The sequence below is a fragment of the Nannobrachium achirus genome (assembly GCF_963921795.1).
Source record: "Nannobrachium achirus genome assembly, chromosome: 10".
NCBI lineage: Eukaryota > Metazoa > Chordata > Actinopteri > Myctophiformes > Myctophidae > Nannobrachium > Nannobrachium achirus.
The window spans coordinates 24,814,385-24,834,608 of NC_137819.1; the positions used below are offsets into that span (position 1 = coordinate 24,814,385).

The window sequence follows — 20,224 nt, forward strand, 5'->3', positions numbered from 1 at the left end:
GTATACCAAGGCATTCCCAAGCCAGTTTGGAGATATAATCCCTCCATCTGGTCTTTGGTCTGCCACAGGGTCTCCATCTCTTCTCTAAAGAATGACAAAACATTTGGAAATAATATGAGAAACTGTCAGAATAATGACTTTGTATTTTCATTTCATTTACTATACTCTATTTTACTATAGTCATTATTTCGACATACCATTATTTTGGGAAAGATTTCATTTTGAGATACCGGTACTGTCATTTCTTTTTACAAATCAAAAATATAGATACTGCCATTTTGTATCAGATACCAGGTCATTATTTTGACAGACACCGTCATTATTTTTAGAAGGTTTCTCATTATAATATATTATTTGGAGATATTAAGTTATTTTTTTCGTGATTATTTTGAAATGCTGAGTTATTTTGAAATTCCATGTCATTATTTTGAGAAAGTTTCTAATTATGACTTTTCTTTTCTTCACATGGATGAAAATGGGCTTCTATATGAAATAGTCCATGGCTTGAGATGTGATAACTATACTCTCTTGGTCACTATATAGTGGAGACTGACATGGAGGACGGGGAGAGGGAATGAGGTGATGTGTTCTGAACATAAGTGGCATTAAAAAGCCAAGGACAGCTTAAGCTGTCCTTGTATGAAATGTCTCAGTTAAAGTAGCTCAGGTGAGTACTGGAGCACTTGATTTACTTCAATATATATATAGGTGCAAACAAACATCCTCCTCCACGTTAACCCTTCTAGGTCTTAGGTCATCAACAAGCGTTCTCCAAGCAAACAAACATACAGAGCGACTTTTTAGCGAGTGCTCCAGTACAATCTGTGGGTTTTGTCATTCAGAAGTGGTCCATAAAGACCTGTTTTTATTACTTTGTACTTGTGAGAGTGACAACCTCCTGTTGGACAGGGGGCTGAGGCACACAAAAACCTTTCAACACTGTGTTAAGACTCAGGTGAGCTTCTCGCTCAGATGGCACTGTTCAGAGTAGGTCCAAACACAACTGAGATGCTAAACTACGAGGAAGCAGTTTCTTTTTTTCCTGTCACCGTTTGGCCACTTGTTTGGTTTCATTTTCTGCCACACTTGACCCTAGGTATTAGGGCATTCACCAAATATTCGAAGTCGAATATTCAAATATCAAAGTCACTATTCGACGTTGTTAAACCGAAGTCGAATATTCGCTTTTTTAAATTATTTTTTAAATTGTTTTCTCTTTAAAAAATATATAGTTTATAAAGCTTGGCTAGATAAAAAGTCATTAGAATGAGTTGTCAACGCCCCTGGTGGATGAATTTGTTAATGCTCTATTACAGGGGTTCTCAAACTTTTTTAGGCTGTGACCCCCAAAATAAACATATTTGAACTGGGGACCCCCACCCTGACAAGCACTTGGAATTGTAGGTATTACATTTAATGTGACTCGGTTCCGCAGATAGATATTGTGAAAATAGTAGATCTACATGCTCAACGCCTCGCAAACGCACTGTATGCGTTTCTGGTAATATTATTGTCCACTCGTGTTGTATGTCTGTGGCAAAAATGTACTTTTGTCAAAAAGATGTTCACCACAAGCCAACATTGCGATGACCACCGATCAAAATCCAGCCATTCCATATGTGTTCCCTATTAATCCGTTCTTTGTCTTTCTCCTAGACCAACGCTTGCAGGCCAAGTTTGCCTCTGCCAGAGAGTCCAGCATGGAAACCCCTCCCAACGCCACACCACAACCCTTCAGACAGCCAGTGAGTTCACCAACACTGCAGCGTTTTCCTCTTGTTACCCCCCTTAGGGTGCGGTCAGGCTTCATGAAACAATGCATGAGTAATGTTCTCCGCGTTGGCACCCATCAGGAAGGTGTCCTTGAGCGGCAGGCTGCTCCCAACAGCCCAGTGGAGCCGCTCAATGACGGCGTCAATGTCACCAACATCAGCGCCGCGTTTATCTCTCCTTCCCCTTTATATCGGTGGTTTTCAATACCGTTTCATATCAAGATCCATTATTTATTCAGCATTTGAGTCACGGACCACCATTTGATTTCGCCTCTCAGACCCAAAACGTAGAATGTTTTGTTATCGTTGGATCAGACTTTGTCCACAATTCCACGCTGTTTTGAGAGATAACACTGCAGGCCAACCATGAACATTTTTTTCTACATTCTCTAATTGTGTCGACTTATAGTAAATTAAGAAATGCAGATGTTTAACCATAATTTAACTCTTGAGAACGTAACATTAAACCAAATGGACGGGTCCATAAGGGTCCATTTGGTTTCACTTTACACTCTCAAGAGTTAAAGATCTGTAAGGGTCCATTTGGTTACCAACTCTCCATCATTTAGCTGGGGACCACCTGGAACCCCCCTCAAGGACCACTGGTGGTCCCCAGACATGAACAATCAGTATTCTCTATTCTTGAGAAATAGTAGAATGCATTTCTTATTAAACTATAATGTATTCTCTAAACAATGATGTTTCTGGCTATGATTCTGAGTAAATGATTGGTTTATTTAATCACTTCTGACAATACTAATTATGAAACACTGCTGACAGTGTGCAACTTGGCTGAGTAATAAAAGTCAGACTGCAACAGTATTTTTATATTTATTCTCTATATTAAATTGTATTTCTCCTGTATTCATTCTATCCTTTATTTCTCTTAAAATGCTTGTCCAATGGCTTTTAAATGGCTTTAGATGGACAGTAAGTCTATCTTATGCTAATGACCTTGAATTGTCTTGTTTGCTGTGTATCAAATGTGCAATATACATAAACGTGCCTACTGCTTTACGTACATCCTCCAGTGGTTGTAACGGCTACAAAATGTGTTCTATTGTGCTCTTACAGACTTCTTTCTCTTTGTTGAATTTCAAGAGTTTTCTCAATCGGAGATTGAAGAGCTCCATCAAGAGGGCTAAAAGTCAGCCAAAATTGGATCGGACCAGCAGCTTCCGGCAAATGATTTTACCTCGTTTCCGAAGTGCAGACCAAGAGAGGTGAGCTCCCTTTTGTTAATTGTCCATTTAGCGTGCATTAAAATTAAGATTATCGTGCCCAATGGTGTAAAGCACTGGTTCCCAAACACTGGGTCGGGACCCATTTGTGGGTCGCTAGATTTTGTTTTTAATTATTATTATTTCAAAACATAAAAAAAAAAGAAAATCCCAAAAAATCTAAGAAAAATCTAAAAAATGACATAGATTAGAAAACAAGAAGTAGTGAAAATAGCCCATCTACAAGCTCACAATACAACGTTGTTTGTAGATCTTGGGTAGAGCTTGGATCTTGGTAGAGCTTGGGTACCGGGCAAAAGTCTAATTTCTCTTTTGGGTCACAAGCTAAAAAGTTTGGGAACCACTGGTGATTTCACAATATGTATCTGTGGAACCAAGTCAAACTAGAAGCAGTGCTCTTCCGAGCACAGGTCTCCACCAGGTCAGGCATGTAATGTGTTTTACATAAGTCGGCCTCCTGATGGCGCTATAAAAGGCTGATGTAAAAAATGCAGGGAAAAGGTTTTACCTTGGCCTCTAAGGAGTGCGCATACAAAGTTTGACACTAATCGGTGGAGTTATAGGTGAAAACATGAATGGACCTGTTATAGCGCCACCATGAGGCTGATTTGATTGTGGCATTTATTCCTCTGCCTATTGGGAATGTGCATGCACAATTTCACCAAAATCGCACACTGCGTTCAGGATTTCAGGCATTTTATTCAAAACTGACCAATCCTGCAAACTTTGAAAGCCAGTTTTAGCCAATCAGGATGGAATATGGAAAATCTGACACATCCATGTCGATCACATGACTGTAGAGATACTGTCTACTGATTTACGTGATTTTTGGACAAAATCTGTAGGAGTACTGGCAAAAGTTAGTTTTGCAAAAGTCGGCCTCCTGGTGGCGCTAGAACAGGCCCATGTGAAATATTTGGGGCAGAGGTTCTGAATTGGTGTCGAGGGAGTGTGTGTGCACAGTTTGGCAGCGACCGGGCCAACGGCGCCGGAGATTAGCTGGTAACGGACAAACGGACGGACGGACGCACGGACGCACGCACGGACGGACGGACGGACGGAGGGGAAAACATACTCTCCCTCAGCCTTCGGCTGGTGGAGACAACTAAATGTTATGCCTCAACTCCTACAATTCCAAGTGCTTGTCAGGGTGGTAGGAATCCCTGGTTCAAATAAGATTATTTTTGAGGGTTCAGGGCCTGAAAAGGTTGAGAAGCACTGGACCAATAGGATTACAAGACTTAGGCTCTTATCGCACACTATTTTGATGGAATTTAAATCACCTGACTGTGCTGGGATGCACTTGACATTTCACTGTATAGGTCTCCACACACTCCTTCCTATATATGTGAATTATTGAGGCCTCTTATCCTGAAAGGGCCCAAGGTCACATTGGGATCGGAGCTTCACAAACCCAGTAAAATCATCCGTGTTTATCCCATTTAGAACGGGTACACATTATTGTGTATCGTTATTTTATGCTTTAACTATTGAAAAATAGCGGATATACAAGCTCACAGCGTGGCACCGAGTGCCGTGCTGCGAGCTTGTAGATCTGCTATTTTTTGAAAAAGTGTCTTTTGAATCCTTCTATGGTTTTTTTGAAAAGCCTATGTTTCTATGTCAGCAATCTGGCTGGCCATCGTCAAAGAAAAGTCTGTTCTTGAGAGACTACTATGTCAGTGGTTCTCAAACCTTTTCATGTGAAGGACCCCCAAAATGATATGTATTTGGCCACGGACCCCCATCTCAAAATATTTAGTTCCAGGGACCACCCAGAAGCAAAATTTGAGTTACAAACGTTTGCTTTGAAAATACATATATTCAAAGATTTGCACACATTTTCATGACTTTAAAAAAGATAGCAGATCTACAAGCTTGCAGCGCTGTGAGCTTGTATATCTGCTATTTTTCACTGGTTAAAGCATTCAATAATTCTAGGCCTAAATGGGATTTATTCATCCGTTTGTAACTGCGAGAGGCCACGGAAAAGGACCAAACGGTTTCCGGGGTCCATTTGGTTCTATGAACACTGAGGATTTTACTATGTAGTTGTTTGGCTACAGTCCAGTGACTGCACACATGGGAGACAAAGTGAGAAGGCAGAGTGGGGAGAAAAATTATGCTGACGCAGTTTTAGAAAAAAAACAAAACAAAGCACAACCCTAGCAGATGCATAATGGACGTTTTCAGGGCAGGACGAGTGGGTGCGCGGCGCCACCAGATGTGATCTTAATACACATCTGACTTTCATGATCACATCGAAATGAGGGTGGCTGCAGTCGTACAGGCCGGGTGCCACAGTAGCATTTTATTCTCATGAATAAGGGATCCGATTTTTATGATCAAAATTATACTGAATTGAAAAGTATGACCAGAGACATTGCAATATTGGTTATAATATGGGTCAGATAAAATATTATATATTATTTATATTAACAAACTTTCAAAATTGGATAATAAGCTCTTCATGACATTATCATCCCTCTAGGATACTGAGGAAATGCAATCTACTGATCTCTGAGACATTTAGATTCTGTTGAAATTTGTACCTCGTTTATACAAAAATAAAATCGTTTTACCCATCCTCCCTATATGTCTTGTGACTCACTTGGTGTGTTCTCGTTTAGTGAATTCTATTAAGTCCTCAAGAATATTCTCTATTGTACACTACCATTTGTCACATTGCATTCAGGCAGTCAGCTTTGACAGTGGAGGCCACAACTCAGTGGAACGCATCAGTACTTAATTAAAACCAAACTAAAAGGCATTCTAAAAGCCACTCGACACTAACCAACACTATAATACATTTACATAATACAAATAATGCGTAAAATCATGCCTCTACCTTTTTAATTTTAGCTGACGGTGTGGGTGTGTGTAATGTGTATCATGTACAGTGCAATTATTTTTTCCCTTGCATCTATTGTGCTGTTTTAATTGTTCGCAGTCAATGTGACTGCAGATAGGTATAAGCTAACATTGGTGCAGTACATCAAATGGTAACAATTATGTTTAATTCACCCCCAAAATGACGTTTTTTTTTTTCTTTTCTATCGATTACTCACCCCATGGAGACTTGAATTGATGGAATAATTTTAGTTTTTGTCGCATTCCTAAGCCAATAACTTGAGGGGACTTGTTGTGTCTCCATAGGGTAACAAAACAGGCTCTTTGTGTCTCCAAAGGGAACCACTGCTGGTCATGAAATTATTTGCTTAGTAATGTGACAAAAACAAAACAATATCCATGAATTCAGTCTCCATGGGGTGAGTAATCGATATTAAAAAATATATAAAAATATTTTTGGGGGTGAACTTTTAACTCACCCACTGCATAGGATGAGTTTGACGAGCTATATTTATGGGTCCACTCTGCTTATGACGAATATGGCGAGTTATCAATTAGCTTTAATAACTATAAAACAAAAAAGTATGATCGCCGATTCGCCGTCCATAGCGCTCTATGGAAGCTCGCTATTCACAAAAAACGGATCTGGATGTTCCAGAGCGGAAATGGGGGGGCGGGACAACGACGCCTGTATCCTGTCTGCCGAAATGTCATCCGGTTCAATGTTGTGCAACACCAGCGTGGCGCTCAGTAGGTTTCGCTTTGAGCGATGGAAGGCTGTAGTGTTTTGTTGCTTACCGTGCCTGGATCGTATTGTGAATGCAATCGGTGAACCATCGCGCAATGGATTCGCGCGCGCGCCCACGTTAAAGGTAAGCAAAATCCTGGCGGTGTGGACCATTAGAAGGGTCTTAAAAATAGCGGTGGGTGAGTTTTAATGGGTTAATACAGTACAAGGAAGGCCCTTACAAAAAAAAAAGAAAAAAAAAGAGGAAAGTTCGATCTCAGAGCATTTGCATTTGGAGTGCGTAACAGTAGCACAGAATGGATCTTGCATAAAGCTCTCTCCCCGTGTCTTCCCAGGACACGCCTGATGCAGAGCTTCAAAGAGTCTCACTCCCATGAGTCTCTGCTCTCCCCCAGCAGCGCCGCAGAGGCTCTGGACCTCGTCCTGGACGAGGACGCCGTCATCAAACCCGTCCATTCCAGCATCCTGGGTCAGGAGTACTGCTTCGAGGTACACATATTATCCCTTTGTTTTTAGTTTTTTATGTTTCCTAAATTATTTATTTTAATTATAAAACTCAGCACAAAAAGAAAGGAAACTTGACTTTGGTCCTTTATATCTCCCCTTTAATAATACCAAATTGTATTGTGTTTTATATCATTCTTATTGTTGATTCGTCACCTTTACAACGAGGTACAGCTTGTAAGCATCGGGCATTCGAGGCATGAGCTACACTGCCAAAGGTGTGGGTAACGCGGACCAAAATTTTGCCAAAATGGCTTGCAATACTGTTCTGCTGGCATTTACTCTCGTTGTGGGCTTCCCTGACACTGAGCGTAACATTAACAAAGTGTAAAAATGGCCAATATGTGTTGTTCTTTTCTTGTCCTTATTACTGTGGGAGAGTGCAATCATTCAATGCTCCAAGCAACAAAGGTGAATGCCAAAAGAACAATATTGCAGGACTGCTAGGCCATTTTGACTATTTTCCGAGGGGCGATACCCACACGTTTGGCTGTGTTGCTCATTCCACGAATGCCAGATCCTCTTTGTAAAGGTGACAAATCAACAATAACAATGATATCAAACACATAATTAAAGGGGAAGTATAATGGACCGAATGTTGGAAATTTTGGGTCGGCGCTACCCACACATTTGGCTGTGGTGCTCATTCCACGAATACCTGATGCTTACAAACTGTACCTCGTAAAGGTGACGAATCAACGATAGAATTATATAAAACACAATACAAATTGGTATTATTAAAGGGGAAATATAATGGACCAAAGTCGAGTTTCCTTTCTTTTTGTACTGAGGTTATTGTCTTGTGATTTTTTTTTTAGTTTTTAAAGCAATTAAAACCTTTTTCAAAAACAATTTCATGAATAAACTAAAAACAATTCCCTAAGTAAGAAAACAAATGTTGAAGAAAAGGTGAAAAGAGCACATATGCAAACTCACAATGCGGCGTGTTGAGAGCTTGTAGATCTGCTATTTTCACTAGTTTGGGTCCCAGGTAAACATCTGATTTCTCTTTTGGGTCTTGAGCTAAAACGTTTGGGAACCACTACTGTAAGAGAAAAAGAAAGAGACGTGAGAAAAACACAGGACGTGACAAAGAAGGCTAGACTAGGACAGCAAGAACTCAGTCACACTGTCAGTCGGTCACAACAGACGGACTTTCATATCATTGTCCGTGTCTGACGACTTTGTATATCCATCCATGAATAATACAAACACCAACAGTTGTGAGTCCATTGTGTTAGGCACACACACACGCACACACATTTCTCTCATTGTTCATGGCTGGCTGGTGGAAGGCATTTTGCTCTGGTTGTGGATTGCAGAGCCGTGGCGGTGGATGTCAGAGAGCAGAGAACAGGGTTGAGAAAAAGGGTTACGAGATTGGCAGCACCTGTGAACCGCTGCCTTCCCTATAGAGGTGCTGCGTCGCATATAGAACAGCTTTTTTCAACCATAGAAACACCTTCTAAAATCTAACCTAAGGTTTCTGAAAACCTTTAAATTCTTATAAAATGTAAAATAAATGATGTTGCTATATGTTTAGCAAATACTAATGAGATGGTTTGAAAAGTATAACAACGGGTCTAATTTGTTTAAATTTCAAGGACCTCCAGTTTGATGAGCATTAGGCCATGACTTCCATTGTACTTCACGGGTCCATTTGCTTCCAATTCTACACTCTTGGAGTTACAGACCTTTAAGGCCCCATTTAGCTCCTAACAATCAATCATTTAGCTCATAAGCGATGTTGAGAACCAGTACGCTAGACTAGTCTATAACATTGTACCGCACATGCAGGCCCATACCTCCTTTTTTGAGTTTTCCCCTAGAATAATAAAACACCACCATAACAAACCTGTGGCGCGAACGATCCGAAAGAGGCGGCACGAACGGTTGCTTCGGTGTCTTCACCCCACTTGGCAAAATCCAACTGAAGCGACCTTCGCTTCACCCCCACTCCACCCATCGCGTCCTGACAGCCAATCAGTTGGGACTCCCTTTTTTCCGGGTGTTTCGCCTTGATTCCAACGGGACATGATAAAGTGAAGCGATAGAAGCAACTAGAATAGAAGAAATAGCTTCAGGTTTGCACGCAGCTTAAGGGATCAAGGGGTTAGAGGTGAACCAGGCACTACGCAACCACCTCCGCCAGCGTTCTGCTTCACCCACAAACACAAGATTGTAGCTGGCCCGTAATAATTACAGTCATTTAGTCTGCCACACTCTTTAATCAAGCTCTGTTATTCATATTGCCTGCCTACTGTACCTTACTTGTTCCTATGGACTTTAGGTGTGCAAGCAATCACAGTGGAATATGTAGTAAGGTGTGTGTGTGTGTGTGTGTGTTGGGGGGGAAGGTAATGCAGAATCATTATGGGATATGAGGTTGCCTCTGCGGTCATTACGAATTCTGTATAGGCTCCGTATATACATTCTTAATTACAACTTTGCCGGAAGGGAGTACTTTCTGTAAGACCTGAGAACATGCACAGTAAAATCGAGAGTGTTTAATTTAACTCCGACCCTTACGGGTCAATTGTAACACAGTAAGTGTTCAAATTACACACCAGATTTGACCATGCATGCATTGCACATGCATAGTGCATACACCTGGGAAGCTGCCTTGCAATACCATAGTATTTTATGGTATGGTAATTACGCACAGGGGCGTCACAAGGGCGGGGGGGAAGTGGGACTGAGTTACTAGGGCCCAAGGTGGAGGGGCTTTACTTATTTTATGCTTTATCTATCGAGAAATAGCAGATATAGATCTGCTATTTTTTAAAAGTCGTGAAAATGTGTGCAAATAAATATTTTGAGATGGGGGTCCGTGGCCAAATACATTATTTTGGGGGTCCTTCACATGAAAAGATTTGAGCACCACTGACGGAAACATTTCCAAAAACCTTAGAAGGATTTGAAATATTCAAAGACTTTTGAATATATAGCAGCAGCAAGTTTTCAATATTTTTCAAAAATAGCAGATCTACAAGCTCACAGCACGGCACTCGGTGCCGTGCTGTGAGCTTGCATATCTGCTATTTTTCAATAGTTAAAGTACCCAGGGCCCAGAATTTGGTGTGACACCCCCTGACAGTAACAGTTGTAAATTGAGTGCCTCGCTCAAGGGGGGTCTATGCTGTTTTCAGGGGTGTTTATCATGCCCCACCCCCTCACTTGCATTTTGTTTGTGTTAAAAATACTTTAGAATATGACTACGTCCCTCAAATTCTCTGCACTTTTTCAAGTGACTTGAGTAAAGTATAACGTTACACAGTTTGACGTAATCATTATTATGTCACACGCTCCTAATACGTTTCATTGGTTACATATACAGTAAAACCCTCATACAGACTTACCCACTGTCAACCTTTTTAAAAACGTTGAGGATCTTAAGGCTCACCTGGCAGAATGCGCTTTGAGCATTTCTGATGGCGACGAAGTATAAAATAGAACAATTTGTAAAATGTGTGTGTGTGTGTGTGTTGTGTGTTCAGACTGATTTGAACAACGTCAACCCAAAGCCGCACTGCGTCGACATATCTGCTTTGCTTACACTGGTAACGACGTAGGCATCATGACTTTCTCTCTTTATATGTGTTTGTCAAATTCGTCAAATTCCTTTTTCTGACATTGCAGATAGGACCTTGTGAACCCATGTTCTGCATTGCCGTGAGATATGTCCTCATATGTTGCCTTGCTTTTTCCTGTTCTCGTGTAAGCCTACTACCGGTAGGCTTCCCCCCAAAGTGCTATTCCACTGCTCGCCATTTCTTCTGTAGTGTAAAACTAGCTGAACTATTGTTTTATTTTTATTACACCCCTTGCACTCTCGTAAATCAAAATGCAATTCCCGCGCTCTGTAATGACGTCAGTGGCACTCGGGTTGCACTGCAAGTGACGGTTTGATATGGACGTAGCTCGTTAGATGAGGTTACTGTGTTCAGACTGAGACACATCTTTAGAAATCGGATCTGAATCAGATCTGAAACCACCTCTAGATGTGGCTCAGGTCACATTTGAAAAAAATCTGATTCCATGTGACCTGTCTGCATTTAGACTGATTTAAACAAATCGGATTCCACTCTGGATGTGGCACAGATCTGATTCAGGTTAAATCCGGCCTGTAAGGCCGGCTTTACACTGCCACTGAAATCTAGCCTGAATCAGAGTCACATCAAAAGTGGAATCCGATATTTTTTAAATAGTCTAAATCCAGACAGGTCACTTGCAGGTCACATGAAATCCGATTTTGAAAAATCACATCCAGAGGTGGTTTCAAATCCGATCCATCTGAAATCGGTAACCACATCCACCCCATTGAGTTATACGCAAGTCACATCAAACTGACCAAACGTCACTTGCTGCGCGACCCGAGCGCGGAGCGCCGCCACTGTAATGATGTCATTACAGAGCGCGAGTATTTACTATTTGATTACAGCGCATATTACAGCGCGCTGAGCACATGAGAAAAACAAGAGAGGAGAGAGAAAACACGTGATCTGAATAGATAAAACCAGAGAGAAGAGCGAAACACAAGAGTAAAGAAAAGAAGAGAGAAAAACAATATTGTAACGTGTGTGCCAACGTCGTTACCACGGTAACCAAAGCAGATATGTCGATGCAGGGCAGCTTTGGGCTGACGCTGTTAAAATCAGTCAGAACGCACAGATCAGATATGGTCACTTGCAAATGCAGTGTGAAAAGTCGGGCCAAAAGATCAGATTTGAGAACCAAATCGGATTTGGGCTGGATTTGACTGCAGTGTAAATCCGGAGGTGTGTGGAGGTACACGGTTTCTTCCTGACAGTGCTAATATACAGTGTGTGTTTTGTGTCTGCAGGTGACCACTAATTCAGGGACAAAATGCTTTGCGTGTCGTTCAGCTTCAGAGAGGGACAAATGGATCGAGAACTTGCAGCGAGCGGTCAAACCCAACAAGGTACAGTACGAAAAGTGGTTGAAAAGAAAGTAGAACTAAAACGGATGAACTAAAAACACGTGAATTGAGGCCAAACGTTTCTCTCATCTCAAGAGAGAAACCTGAACCTACATGTTCTAAAAAAAAAAGTAGTAGCATTTAGAGGGGAATTAACACCATTTCTCATGACTTTCGTTCAGTGGTGGAAAAGGTGCTGCATTTCTTTACTTAAAGGGGAAGACCACCCATTTTCAATATTGAACTATGTCGTTAATATACTAGGAGCTGTTTGGAAATACAAGAAAGGTTCCCTCCCTTCTGTGTTGCCTAGAACTGGAGGATTGATTTTGGCGTTTGTATTGTAAAGTACACCGAGATGAAACCCCAAAATCAATCCTCCCGATTTTTCCTTTAAAAACATGGACTATTGACACGTTTCACACAGATTTAATTTCTTTGCTAAATACTGTTAAATCAATCAATCGAATTGTATCATATCGCCATGAATGAACCAATATCGTCCATGTATCGTATCGTCAACCATGTATCGTGATGCGTTTCGTATCGTTGTTAAATGGACATACTTTGTACTTTACATATAAGTAAAGTACAAATACCTCAAAATGGTACTTAAAGGGGCACTCCACCACTTTTCAACCTATGTTCATATAATTGGTCCTCACTCAAAAATAGTTTTTTTTTTCTTTTTTTTTCTCAGAGGAGGGCTGTGGGCAGGTCAGAAACCCATCGTCTTGTGACATCATCGATTGCCAATCCAGCTTATAGAAACTGCAGGCTTTCTATTCCTGAAAAGTTGCAATTTTAAAGTGGAAGCCATTGTTCTCGCGATAATAAAAATCGAAATACTTTTTTTCAAAAATATTGATTTATTTTTTTTGGGGGGAAATGATGTCACAAGACGATGGATTCTGAACTTCCCACAGCTCTCCTAGGAGACTTGGACTGAGTAAAAAAAAATTGTGAGTTTTTATCATGAACATTAGTGAGGACCAGTGTTGTACCCGAACGCGTTCAAAGAACGATCGTTCATGAACACGTTCATATTTTGGGCGAACGTGAACTGAACGTAATTGTTTTCGCTTGATGAACGATATTGTTGAACGCGGTCATTCTGACGCCCGTGAACGACGTTCGTCGGCGTTCGTCGGCCGTTCATGCGGCGGTCCGCCGCGCCTCCGCGGTCGTCTGTCCTCTCCTCTCTCTTTTCATTCACATGCTCCAATTGCACGCACGCACTGTGTGCTCATTCACTGAGCTGAAGTGTATTCTCTCGGTGGAACACTGTCTTACGGACTAGTATAGCACTGCCCCTAAGCTCCCCATTCCCCACACTTCAGTTCAGTCTGCACTCTGAGCAGTGAGGGAGAGAGGGAGAAAGTGATCTGTCGTCTCTAAGTGAAGCTGTTAAAACATCTTATAATATAGTCTAGCCTACTTCTACCTCTGTTCCTGAAATCCGCGATGTTGTTAGGGTGCTGGGTGCTCCAACTTTCTTGGATCAGATGACAGACTGCACGCACGGTAACACTGCCATGCATAACGATCGACTCGATCGCCTCATTGAAAATGCGCATTTGACACAGATTTGACCACAGGCAATTAACAGCTCAACATTAATAGCAGCTGTTACAAACGCTTGTTTTCTCTGTCTTGTGCACGTGTGTCACTGTCAACTGTTAAATCTGTAACCAAGATGTCAAATAATTCCGTGTTATAGTGCAGTGGTTCTCAACCTGTGGGTTGGGACCCCTAGGGGGATCCCCAATTTTATTTTTTGGGGGGTCCCTGACTCCCCAGTTGTTAAGCTTAATGTTAACATTGTTTTCTCACTCAACAATAAACAGATCAACATACAGTATAGGTGTGGCATCTGCACATTTCACAAGCATGTAGATCGGCTATTTTCACAATCAAACAGTCAAACTAATGTAATGCCAACTCCTATAATTCCAAGTGCTTGTCAGGGTGGGGGGTCCCCAGTTCATATGATTATTTTGGGGGTTGCATCCTGAAAAGGTTGAGAACCACTGTAGTAGTGCAGGTAGGGCCTACTCAGTAGATTCTCTCCACCTTATTTTAAATGACTTGTAAGTTCCACTTCTCAAAGGGGCAACTTTATTTGTCAACCTGAATGGCAAGCCTAATATTATTGTGTTCATGTCTTACTTTATTTAATTCATATTTCTTCAAGACGTTGTGTGTAGGCCAGTGTTTTAGACATAGCCTTAGGCCTATTGTATAGATTGCTACACAATAAATTGTAAGGTAAAAATAAAAAATAAAAAATACATATTTTTTTATTTTTTTTTAAGAAGAATTATGGTTAAAAAAAGAACGAAAAAGAACTAAGTTAGTTCATTTTGGGGAACCATGAACTTTAGTTCAAAATATAGAATCATGAACTAGAAATGAACTAGTTCCTTTTAGAAGTTCTGAACTTGAACTTGAACTAGTTCGTTTTTAAAGTGAACTTTCCCAACACTGGTGAGGACCTATTGTACAGTATGAAGACAGGTTGAAAAGTGGTGAACTACTCCTTTAAGTAAATGTACTTACTTACTTACTTACATAGTTACTTTCCACCCCCTGCTTTCTTTTAGGATAACAGCAGAAGGGTGGAGAATGTGCTGAAGCTGTGGATCATTGAAGCTCGGGACCTTCCCACCAAGAAGCGCTACTACTGTGAGCTGTGTCTGGACGACATGCTGTACGCGCGCACCACCAGTAAGCCCCGCACCGACACCGTGTTCTGGGGGGAGCACTTTGAGTTCAACAACTTGCCAACAATACGTAGCCTTCGCTTGCACCTCTACAAGGAAACGGACAAAAAGAGACGCAAGGTAAATGAAGTCAATTCATTCATACGTCTTACTATACACTCGCCATTTATCCAAGACAATCTTTTAACTGTGCCATATTCCACAATATATCTGGGCAAAAATGTACTCACTGTACTGTAGTGAAATAATACTGTTACGTCAGGCAGTCTTTTTTTAGACTTCAACTTTGCAACTTTGCATTGTGGTTGGCAGAGAAGCATTGTAATGAGCGCCAATATTCACTTTATTTACATTACAAAGTAGTTTTCTCATGAATATTAATAGTGAAATTGTGGTGTAATTAGTAGCAATAATACACGAAAGAGGGTCATTTGGTCCCCCAGTCCTTAACACCTATAAAGACAAGTAGTGAAAATAGCTCATCTACAAGCTCACAACACGTTGCGAATCGCGATAGTGCATGTTGTGAGCTTGTAGATGACCAATTGTAGCAAATTATTTTTTATTTGAAACTTAATTCAAATATTTTTTCACATTAATGGAAAAATAGGGATGCCAGTTGTTTAGGGTTAATCAAATTGTTTAATTGTGAAATAAGATAAGATGTTTATTGTCACTGTATGGAACATACAACAAAATGTTGTTTAGTGCATCCACTTAAGAACAAATAGCAGCATCAACAAAGAAATAAAGACCGAGCAACATTAGGCCAAATATATCAGACAGTGTTCCATTCCCAAAAAAGTACATGTATTGATTTCAAGCTGACCTTGCAGGGAGATAACATTTCCAGCTATAAATACTTCAAATAGCCGATCTACATCATGTGAGCTTGTAGATCAGCTTTGAACTATGTTAAAATGTTTTTCAAAATAGTAAAAAAGGCAAAAAAGTTTAGGCATAAGGGGTAAGGCAAGGAGGAAAATAGGGCCCGAACCCATAGCAAATCAAACCCTGATAATTGCTCGTGTAAATTGTTAACGAATCCATTTTAATTGTGATTTATTCCCAATCAAGGAAAAGAGCACTTACCTCGGCCTGGTGAGCATCCCCATCTCCAGCATCACGGGCAGACAGTTTGTAGAGCAGTGGTACCCCGTCATACAGTCCAGCGTCTTGGCCAAGAGCGGCGGCGTCGGGAGCGGCAAAGTGATCAACGCCTCGCTCCGCATCAAGTCCCGCTACCAGACCATGAACATCCTCCCCATGGAGCTGTACAAGGAGTTCGCCGAGTACATCACCAACAACTACCGAACACTGTGCGCCGTCCTGGAGCCACTGCTCAGCGTCAAGAGCAAAGAGGAGGTAGCGTTCGCCCTGGTGCACATCCTGCAGAGCACAGGGAAGACTAAGGTATGGTTGCAGGGGTCAAAAACATTGCTGATGGCTGCACTGTTGTTGTTTTGTTTTGTTTTTTGTTCTGAGGGAGGACATTTGGTCAACCTTAACATGCTGTGAGAGCATGAAAGTGATATTGGAACTTGTTTTTTTGTTTTTCTTAACGCAAGGAGGCCATGTTGAACATTTTAAATGAAATATATACATATATTTTTAACTTTTATTTTATTCATTTTCATCTCTTTTCCAATTGGTGTCCCTGGCTCCCCAGCTTCCACCTTGAAAAGCTGGCTGAGAAATTATTTATCCATAATTCTTGTTGCAAACAACTAATCATGCACACTGTCTGACTTGCAATGATGTATGCATTGCCACATTTCATTTCAGTGCTGGTCTGCTGGACCTTTTGTCTTGCAAATCAACACAGAAACATTGCAATACACCATATATATACCTGTATATCACTGTGCAGGATTTTTGGTTTGCAAGATTTGATCCATTTGTCCTTCTCCTACGCAACCAAGAAATAGATAGTGTGAAGTGTTCTTCTGATCCAACATTAGTGCACCAAAAATTCTAGAATATCATAGCCTGGTTCCAGCCCACTCTCTGAGCGGACTGTTTCTCTGGTCTGGTGTTGTTATCTGAATCTGCAGGGGGTGGGTCTAACAAATATCCAATCCACGCAGCAGTTGAAACGATTACATTTCATGAAGAGAACACACCAGGCAGCACACACACATACACACACGCATGCTGATTTCACCAAGCTGTTGATTACATGTTTCTGATCGCTGTTCTGTGTGGAAGCAGTCACTCGCACAGACACACACACACAAGCCGCTTGCTCGCTCGCGGCCGCGATCTCTCGCACACAGACACACACACACACACACACACACACGCGATGTTTGTTGCCATTGTGTGTGATGGGGACCACTCTAACAGAATCCCTTGTATGCCCATATATGGAGATCCCTGATGTCATCAATATGATACCCATATCTAACAGGACTTCATATGGGAATGCCCATATATGGAGGAAGACAGCCCATATCTGTGTGGCTTGTTCAGACAGGGATCTCCATGTATGGGCATAAAAGGGATGTACTATGTACAGTACATGGGTCTCCATATATGGGTAACTGGTCCGATATACATACATCACTGGCCAGATGGTCGAGAATTGGCGCGACCTCGAGGTCACCCTGAGGCGTCTTATACTAATATAACTAATTGACATTAAAATGTCATAAATTCCTCCCAATGTATTCTCATAGCAAACAATAACAAAATAAAACCATTGTCATTTGGATAATATGATATAGTCGTGATATTTCTATCCAAGACTACATTGACTTGTGTCGAACTGTATACCATGAAATTAGGATGAGTTTTTTAATCTGTCCAATCTTCGCATTTGCCAAAAAGTATGTAAATGTTCGGGCCGGGCTGAGCCTCAGGCAGGCCCACTGGGGCCCAGTTAAGGCTGCGCCTTCATTTTCAGGCCCGTTGAGAACTCTACTCTCTATACATTTGACTTTTTTTTCCCTTTTTTTTTACTTTTTTGTGACTGCTCCCTTTTCAGGAGTTCCTGTCTGATATGGCGATGAGCGAGGTCGACCGATTCATGGACCGGGAGCATATGATCTTTCGGGAGAACACCCTTGCAACCAAGGCTGTCGAAGAGTACCTCAAATTGATAGGTCACAGATACCTCAAGGATGCCGTAGGTAGGTAAAACATAGCACTGTAGCACTGCAGATTTCTAAACGTGTCACCATGGACAAACGGCCACGCAAGCTAGTCTAGGAGGGGTGGAAGATTGGGGGAATGGGTGGTGCTTACAGTAGCTACTGTCTTTGTTCAGCCTTCCGTTCACAGAGCCGTGTAAGGTATTCAGAGAGACCAAATGTCTTGTTTTTCTCCTACAGAGAAAAGCAATTAAGTTTAGCTATACAATTTACAGTATAGCAATAGCAACATAAGCCTACGTTTTTCAGAAAGAACCGTGGTTTAGAAACCGTGGTTCTCAGAAATAGCAGATATACTGTACAAACTCATAGCGCCTCACTTAGTGCCGTGCTGTGAGCTTGTACATCTGCTATTTATTTACACATTTGAAGGGGTAAAAAAAAACATTTTCAGATGGGGGGTCCGCAGACAGATAAATTAAATTGGGGGGTCCTTCACATGAAAAAGTATGAGAACCACTGAATTTCTTTATTGCATTGCAATAGTAATAAATCCTGACAACGCTAACGTGTTCATCTTGTAGGTGACTTCATTCGAGCCTTATATGAGTCTGAGGAGAATTGTGAGGTGGACCCCATGCGCGTCCCCCCCTCAGTCCTTGCGGATCACCAAGCCAATCTTCGCATGTGCTGTGAGCTGGCGCTCTGCAAGGTTATCAACTCCCTGTGGTCAGTATTACCGTTACAGCCATACGATTACATACAGGAAAGTGTGCATTTGTTTTGTGGTAAATCAATCCTGGGTTATTCACCTTAAATGTGGTCTCAAAAAAAAAAAAAGTGAAAGTTTCTTCACAATCGGATAAAAGTGCAATATTCCCTGTTCAAAACATCATATTTTATAGACATAATTTGGAAAATAAATCTTCTTATTTTGTTGATTCATATTACAAAAACGTAATTATGAAAATATGATATGTCGTCAATACCGGCGTATGTATGCTTTAACCCATTCAGGCCGGGAAAACATTTTAGTGTATGGAAGGGGCTTACAGTACATGTACAGTACATGTACATTTGTTTTTGTAGGCTAATTTCTGATTTAGGCCTAACTATAGGTTAGGCCTAATGTATTCAATAACTCAACTGTCACATATTTTAATCTCCACATGTCACTGCATTTCTGAGGGCCATGTATGAACTAGTTGTAGGATGAAGTTGCCTTTAGGGTGCGACTTGAACGCTTGTCAGCCTGCCAGGCTGCACAAGCACAACCCTCCAACCAACCAGATCACTTGCCACTAGGGCATTCACGAATAGTGATTTTTAGAATTCGAATTATTCGACCTCAAAGTATTCGAATATTCGGAATTCGACGGGTATTTTTGTAATCTAATAAATCATTAAAACGCTCCTTTGCGAGCCTTAAAAACAACCAGCAATTAACGGGTTAACCTCTGTTCGTGAAATAACAGCCATCGATTGGCTGTGAGAGGTTTTCACTGGTGGATGCAGAACTCAAGCAGCAGAGAGAGAACGGACCCTTTGGAACAGACCTACAATGCACAATGCGTCGCGGATAGACGCGTTGTGAGCTTGTACATCTGCTATTTTTGACACGCTGCACTGTCTTACGACTGAACATAGCATAAACATGCTGATGAAACTTGCGACGAAAAACGAGTTCATTTTACTAGGAAAACTCCGAAAATAACTGTTCAAGCCTATCCTATCTATCTTCAACAACCACATTTATACTGTCCATCCTTGTTCGTTACAAGCAGTGTTGTAGGCTATTGTGAATTGTTTAGCCTCGGGATCCAGGCATTATAGTGATTGTTTGATGGGATGAACGCTATGTTAATGACTTCACACGCATGTCGTTGACACCTCCGCTACTTAGCAGGCCATTAATATGTACCGAGACTCATTCCAATGTTAATGAAGGCTGGTGTGACTCGAGTCTCGACCAGTACAACAGACAAGGCTAAGATGGGTTATGATTACATTACATCACATGCTATAGTATAGAAGTATACAGTATGTAACACAAGCTTTACAAGATCATCAATTCCACTCCAATCCGTGTCGCGAAACTCTCGACCCGTTATCATAAATAAAACGGCGGACGCTTGTACCTTTATGGTTTAAAGAGGAGATACATTTGAATATGAAGCATGACATCAACGTGGTTGCGGTGAAGCGCGGTCCGAAAGAGCTACTGTAAAGAGAAGGGTGTCCTCTAAACTGGATATACTCGGCAAGAGGAACGTAACTCAGCAGCAATAAAGTAAAGTAGCCTAAAGAATTACACACTTTTGTCAGCAACGAGCAGAGCTTGCTTGTTCTGGAGAG

The 20,224-nt window shown here is 41.3% G+C and overlaps 1 protein-coding gene across 1 annotated transcript in view; it reads left to right on the forward strand.

The window, feature by feature from the left end:
* Window positions 1-1,682: 1,682 nt before the first annotated feature.
* LOC308292310 (ras/Rap GTPase-activating protein SynGAP-like) overlaps window positions 1,683-20,224 on the forward strand; it is a gene marked incomplete at its 3' end in the record, with an annotated part of 37,968 nt that continues 19,426 nt past the window's right edge. Inside the window, exons 1-8 of the mRNA XM_080734626.1 lie at window positions 1,683-1,745; window positions 2,874-2,995; window positions 6,947-7,100; window positions 11,959-12,057; window positions 14,658-14,897; window positions 15,855-16,190; window positions 17,764-17,908; window positions 18,454-18,598. Of these exons, the coding sequence (XP_080590752.1) occupies window positions 1,701-1,745; window positions 2,874-2,995; window positions 6,947-7,100; window positions 11,959-12,057; window positions 14,658-14,897; window positions 15,855-16,190; window positions 17,764-17,908; window positions 18,454-18,598 (1,286 nt within the window). The 5' untranslated portion in view covers window positions 1,683-1,700. The remainder of the gene's footprint in view (window positions 1,746-2,873; window positions 2,996-6,946; window positions 7,101-11,958; window positions 12,058-14,657; window positions 14,898-15,854; window positions 16,191-17,763; window positions 17,909-18,453; window positions 18,599-20,224) is intronic.